The sequence below is a fragment of the Triticum dicoccoides genome, chromosome 7B (genome assembly GCF_002162155.2).
Source record: "Triticum dicoccoides isolate Atlit2015 ecotype Zavitan chromosome 7B, WEW_v2.0, whole genome shotgun sequence".
Taxonomy (NCBI): Eukaryota; Viridiplantae; Streptophyta; class Magnoliopsida; order Poales; family Poaceae; genus Triticum; species Triticum dicoccoides.
Window position 1 is genome coordinate 637156087 of NC_041393.1, and position 6964 is coordinate 637163050.

General features: G+C 39.1%; 1 protein-coding gene across 2 annotated transcripts in view; it reads left to right on the forward strand.

The window, feature by feature from the left end:
* The window catches only part of LOC119340447 (mechanosensitive ion channel protein 2, chloroplastic-like), an 8744-nt gene extending 1786 nt beyond the window's left edge, over positions 1 to 6958 (forward strand). Inside the window, exons 3-14 of one of the 2 annotated variants that reach the window (XM_037612357.1) lie at positions 1286 to 1443; positions 2051 to 2171; positions 2259 to 2353; positions 2527 to 2640; positions 2755 to 2815; positions 3508 to 3657; positions 3741 to 3851; positions 4077 to 4244; positions 4347 to 4460; positions 5150 to 5206; positions 6169 to 6605; positions 6677 to 6794. In XM_037612357.1, coding sequence (XP_037468254.1) covers positions 1286 to 1443; positions 2051 to 2171; positions 2259 to 2353; positions 2527 to 2640; positions 2755 to 2815; positions 3508 to 3657; positions 3741 to 3851; positions 4077 to 4244; positions 4347 to 4460; positions 5150 to 5206; positions 6169 to 6605; positions 6677 to 6683 — 1593 coding nt within the window. In that variant the 3' untranslated portion in view covers positions 6684 to 6794. Of the gene's footprint in view, positions 1 to 1285; positions 1444 to 2050; positions 2172 to 2258; positions 2354 to 2526; positions 2641 to 2754; positions 2816 to 3507; positions 3658 to 3740; positions 3852 to 4076; positions 4245 to 4346; positions 4461 to 5149; positions 5207 to 6168 lie in introns of both variants that reach the window. The other variant, XM_037612356.1, reaches the window with a different exon arrangement.
* The last annotated feature ends 6 nt before the right edge of the window (positions 6959 to 6964 follow it).

Here is a 6964-nt window from a genome sequence, read left to right on the forward strand (position 1 = left end):
CCCTGCCATCCACTTCGCTTCCTTTTGTTGCTTATGTATGGTTCCTTCCTTTCAGTCTTGCTAAGCTAACAACGTATTCTAATTATTCTAGTATAGTTTATAGAATGGTTGTTGTGATGCTTTCGTATTACATCACTGGAAGACGTTTAACTGACGGTGTATAGTTTATTTTGGATATGTGAAGTATCCTTCTATCTCTGTGCCTAGTGTAAGCTAGTACTTGTTAATTTAGCAGAAGCAAACATATGTTTGAAGGCTGTACAAATGTATGTCAGACAGAATTAGCCATCCCTGTCATTTTTTTTTCACATAGACACACCAGACAAGGTTAGGTACAAATCCAAATACCTCAAGGGTATTTATTTTGCTGCATATTCTCAGCAGAAATAATGTAGAACTGAATCACATTTAAAATTAATATATTCTGTTCCAGTTGTCGTTGGGCAACATCATACACATGGTTTCATAGACCGTAGATCCTCTATGGGAAATGGCCCGCAGAAATTATGCCGCTCCATTTGAATCGAACTATGCTTTTGGACACTGAAAGTTCAGCGACATGTATTTTAACCAGTAGGTCTTGTACCATGTTTTATCATATCTGCTGATAATTTGAGAAATGAGATCTAACTGTTGAACTACCGATAACGGGCAAGTATGTGCCAATGACGACATCGGTTGCGTTGGTTGATTACCTGATGATGTTCTTCTAATACATTGTGCTCCATTGGTATGTAAACATCATTTCAGGGGGATATGGAGTATTTTTTTTCAAAAATCTGCATTACCAACAGTTTTGCTGAAGCGGGCGTATCTTTTGGGTACAAAACATATGTACCACTATATCTGAAACAGTACTCTGCTTGACTGCATGAAAGTGATGCTTACTATACGTACAGTGATCACACTTCCACAATGTTTGTTGTGAACCTTCCACAATGGCATAGCCTGGGTGTAGGAAAACGCACACCGTGGATAGGGCATTCACCCTCATCAACCTGTCGACTCGACTTTTATCCCATAAGAGACAAACTATTTCGAGTGTGCTATCTGCTTATCCCTATCTTGAAATTCCTTACTAAACAAATCTCTTTCCTAATTTAATGATTGCCGTTTGTTCGAACTTCTAGATAATCGATCAGTAATACATGGTAGATCATTTCAACTATGCAACCTCCTTTTGTTGCTCTATCATAATAAACTTTTTTTAATATATTTTGTGCCGGTACTGTATACCTTAAGCAATATCCCCCAGTATTATAAATCTTCAGAATATCCCTTGCAGGGGCAGGATTTATTGGTTCAGAACGTGTTGGATAGGAGCTACAGGCCCATGCTTTATGTGCCTTGTAGATATAGGGCCTCGGGCGCTAAATCTTTTGCTTTGCCAGTGTCTTGGAAGGAAATTCCGCTGGTCAAGAGCACGTCGTCAGCATTGGCTAGGTAGTCCCCCCTGTGGCATCATTTGCTTATGAAGTTTGTTGAATTCTTAGATAGTTCGCATTGATGACTACACATACTGCCAGCAGTACCAATCTGGACCTTTCAGTTTTTGTAAACCAGAATATCTAGCATCTTATCTACTCTATATACTGCTGGTGGGTATTATGGTACTGAAATATCTTAGTAACACTATGCCAATCAGATGATTTGTTCAGTGGTTGTTCACTTGCTACTCTCATTGCACTTGCTAAGACTTTCAGTAACTTCTTCAACTCAGTATTACAGGTTAATGATTTGCTGCCTTTCGATATGGCAGCATCGATATGTCGGGACATAAATTTTTTATTTATCATGAATTAAGCTGCATACATGTTAGCCAAGATAGTTTGGTTAGTAATCTTAAATGGAACTTACCTTTATGATTGATGATGGTAGTCACCAGCTGGATAAATTCTGTAGCCAATTCAATGGACTCTTATTTACCCTCTCTCTCTCTCTCTCTCTCTCTCTCTCTCTCTCTCGGTTATTGCTATACCATCTTATATGCAAATGCTAATCGATTTATGCTCGACTTCCTATTTTAATAGCCCTTTTTCCCCCTTGACAGGTCGTGTGACAGTTTACTTGCAAATCCTGTCACTGCCCTTGTGGCACCTGCAGTTGGAATAATTGTCTTTGCCCTATGGGGCTTTTTGCCTCTAGTGAAGGACATTAGAAACCGTATTGATGTATGCTTCTGTTATATGCGACCATATTTATATTTTATTTAATTATGACGAGCTAAAAATAACTCAACATTCTGTAATACCTTGCAGCATGGAGGAAACTGGAAACAGAGCCCCACATACCTAATTTCTAGGTCCTACCTTCAACCTTTGCTTCTTTGGACAGGAGCAACGCTAATCTGCAGGTATAACCACAACAGTGTTTAGTGATGTTCTCTTGCAGTGTACTCCTATCTGATAGATATTGCAGCCTCAAAAATTTTAGCTGATCGATATTGCAGCCTCAGAATTTTTAGCTGTGTATCAGTTGCAGACTTTCCTTTTTATTTCTGTTCTTTGCTCACACTCGGCCTTACAGGGGTTTGGATCCAGTTGTGCTACGTTCATCGGCAAGCCAAGCTGTTAAAACGCGTCTTGTAACTTTTGTGAGATCTTTATCTACCGTCCTGGCTGTTGCATATGTTCTTACAAGGTGCACATGATACATTCTCAAGCTTGCTAATTGTTTGATAGTTAATGAATCAGCATTTCACTAGAGTCAAATGAAAAAGCCTGGGAAGTACTAACATGGTTTATCTTCTTTTAGCTTGATTCAGCAGGTACATAGATTCCTAGTGGACGTACGTAACCCCAATGACACAAAAAAAGTAAGATCATTTTTCTTATAATATAGCTAGAACCTCTTTACATTATTCGAGTACCTGCTATAGTTCTATCAACTTGATTTCGTTCTTACTGATAGAAGCCATTTTTTAAGGAACATGTAGGAAATACATTTTATTTTTCATGAACAAGCAATAGGTACCCTACCTAGGGGGTGCAGACAGACAACCTTTAGCCTTTAGGGAATCCGCTGATGTTCAGTCAGCTTGGTGCATGTAAGCAAGCATGCATGACCTGATCGCAGGTGTGCAACTTGATTAGGTACTCCGTACAGTAGAATTATGCATACACAAGCACATACTCAACCCGATGTCTGTATATGCAGCACACATGCATCTTATATGCATGTATGCATCCCTTTTCCTTTAGTTATTCTTAGCGGCTTTTTTTGGGTGGGTTGGGGGGGGTGTTATGATCGTGAAATAGTGTAGAATTTATTATTTCAAGGTTTTCCATGGTCTCTTTATTCCAAGCATATATTTCTTATAAAACAAATCTGATGGCAACAGCATGTACTTGTTAGCTTGAATTGAACTCTGTTAATGTGATTGCAATTTAAACTTCTCAGTTGTACAATCAAGATATCCTCTATTTTTATTTTGCTTCTTATAACTTTGTTTTCCCCCTTCATTTTCTCCGTGTTGTAGTAGCACTTATCGAACTTTGTTTCTTGCAGATGGGTTTGGATTTTACCGTGAAAGCTATCTATACTGGCATTTGGATTGCTGCTGTTTCTCTCTTTATGGAGTTGCTGGGTGTCAATACCAAGAAGTGGATAACTGCTGGAGGTTTTGGGACAGTATTGCTTACTCTTGCTGGTCGTGAGGTACTACAGAACTTTTGTATTGATAGTATAATCTTGTGCGATAGCGCTAAAATAGGACTAATAGCTATCCCAATTCGTTGCAGATTTTGACTAACTTCATCTCGAGTGTTATGATCAACGCCTCACGCCCATTTATTGTGAATGAATGGATCACTGCAAACATAGATGGTGTTGAGATCACTGGTGTTGTTGAGGTCGATGTCTTCTTGAACTATTTCTCATTTACTGTGGATATGCTGTTCTTCTTGGTTTCATTTTATGTGCGTATTTAAACAATAGTCATCTGAGTATGTAGTTATTTCTTCCACGATACATGGTTTTGTTTTTATATACTGATAGTTACTAGTTGCACGCTCATACCAAATTTTGTTGATGCTTCATCTTGTCATCACACTAACTTAAATTAATTTGATTTTCAGCGTGTTGGTATGTGGTCTCCAACAGTTCTTAGAGGTGACGACAAAGAAGCTATATACATTCCTAACCATAAGTTCACAGTGTCCATAGTGAGAAATAACACTCGAAGGAGCCACTGGCGTATTAAGAGCTATCTTGCGATAAGCCACATGGATGCTGGAAAAATCAGTGTAACAGCTTTGAATCAGTCTCGCACATTACACCTCTCTCTTCTACTTCTTTCGTTATATGGTAACCTAACTTTAACCAGTCTCTCTGTTTTCCTTTGGCAGATAATTGTTGCGGACATGAGGAAAGTCTTGGCTAAAAATCAGAATATAGAACAACAGAGGCTACATAGAAGAGTATTTTTTGAGAAAATTGACGAAACGACCCAAGCTCTCATGGTACTTTATTTATTATAAGTAATTCGGTTTTTTAAATGTAAATGCTAGTGCATGATCACCCGTTTTGAAGCATTGTATCATGAGTGTGGGACACCTTGGTTGGCCACTGGCCAGAGCGTTCTTGTTGTTTACCTTGTTTAAAATATGCTCAGTAGGTGTCTCCCTACTACTCCCTCCGTATCAAAAATATAAGACGTCCTTGTAGGCTAGTTTAACCTACAAAAATGTCTTATATTTTGGTACAGAGGTACTATTACTAAGCTAGGAACTGATCGAAACCCTGTGATAATAGGCTATTATTCAATTTCATTCAGCTCTCCTCAAAATTTGCAGCTATAGTTTTAGTGCAAAATCTAAAACAGACCGATCAATTTTACACCGGCAATACTTCAGCGTGAAAATCCTTAAACTCCTAACATGTAAGTTGTCCAGTTTTATGGAAGATGGATGTAGGTAGTAAAAAAAAGTATGTTAGTGGGTAGTTGTTTCTTTTCCTTTCTATTTTCACATCTACTTTCTTGCCTTTGCGTTTAACTTGTGTCAAGATTCTTCATTTCATGCCCATGCATCTATTTGTTTAAATTCTTTAAAATATTACACATTCTTCTATTCTATTACTTCCAATTTTACATTAGTCCTGAACTCCTAAATATCTAAGGTTGGTATCATTTTGTTGTGTTGTCCTGTAGATTTATGTATCCTGCTTTGTGAAGACTTCACATCTTGAGGAGTATCTGAATGTCCAGGTAACATATCTGTATAGGATGCTATATATTCTGCTCATAATAGATAACGGGCACATATTTTGTTTGGCATATGCATATTTTGTGCTAAAAGGTACAAGTTCTGTCGAGAACATTATTTTCTAGCTCGGTAGTGTTCGTAAAAATAGAATCAGCTGTACAAAACATTCTGATCCATTGAGTCTGATTCTCACCAGTTGGCGAGAACTGGAATTTGACCAGTTACTTATGGAAACCAGTGATAAACCACATGGAATCATTTTTCCTAATCATGAAACAAAAATACATATAACTGCCTTGAAACACCAATCAGGATGACAAGTTGATAATGAGCGGAGTATAAAAACTGCAGCTGGTTCTACTTTTTCCGATGTACACTAAAATTCATAGCATCAACTAGTGTCGTGAGCTGTGTGCTACTAGAAAATCTAAACAAGTATCACATAGAAGTGATATGGTGCGTAATTATTATTTTTGAACTGGATATGTGTGTAAACTTGGTAAAAATGGGATAAAATCATGGAGACATGCAGCATGACTATTGCACATAATATTGCGAGCCAATTTGCTGATTCTGTTTGGTTCCGGTCCTCCCTGTAAAGTTTGGTTGCTATGGGGACGTTGCAGTTGTCTACCTGTCATCCTGCTTTGTGAAGACTTCAACCCTGAGCCTTAAATTTGAAACATCCACATGATATTTGCATGAATCTATGCATAGCATCAGTGATTACTCCAAATGATTTCTGAACCCCTGATTTGTTCACCATGTGGTACTACTTCATTTATCATTTCCTCTCTGATATTAATAGGGAAGACTACATAGGAGTTCTTTCATTTTGTTTGTAGATGAAGTTTGACAGGAGGAGCATAGAATCCATTTTTGTACCATGTGTGTTTATTTTATCAGCATTTAGATATCACTCGAAACACTGATACAATGTTTTTGATGTTCCAATACACAACAGGAGGAAGTTTTGTTGGATTTTCTTAGAATAGTTGGCCATCACAGGGCAAGGCTTGCCACCCAAACTCGAACGGTCCAGAAATCATATGGCAACGCAGACATAGATAACATTCCTTTTGGAGAGGAGATGTACACTCGTGTACGTGGCCGTCCACTTCTGATTGACACCTCTGCAAAGGTCAGTGAAGGCAAGTCTAAATCTAGATCAACCTCACGTGAAGATCAGAGAGTCAAGACAAGCGCATCGGCTGAGGCCAGGGCAGGTTCACCAGATAGTGCTAGTGTAAGCAACTCTGACAAGAAGGAACAGAAAAAGATAGTGTCAGAAGATGGTCCGATGAAGAATAGCAAGAATGATCATGGGATGTCAAGACAAGCATCTCTGGCTGGTAAAGGGGAGCCTCGAGGATCCGAGGCCACGGAGCGACAAGGAGATGGGTCAGTTTCTCTTCCTAATCCTAAGAAAGAATCTAGACCTGGCCTGGAAGATAACATTGTTCTGGGTGTAGCACTTGATGGCTCCAAGAGGACACTCCCCATCGAACAAGGAACAGATCCTCATGCATCCGAAAGCGAGCAAGGCACAGTTGAGGTTGGTTCATTGCCGAAGGATAAGAAAGGTCAAAGCCATATGCCATGAGGGGGGTCGATCAAGTCACCTAGAGAGGGCCGGCCACACGAACTTTGATTCTTGACAGGCGATACAAGCTCAAGCAGGGTCCTTGCCAGGGATTCGTCACCATGCCTACCTTTTTTGTGTGCTGGTGCAAATGCTTTCTGCCGCGTCTTTTTTTTTT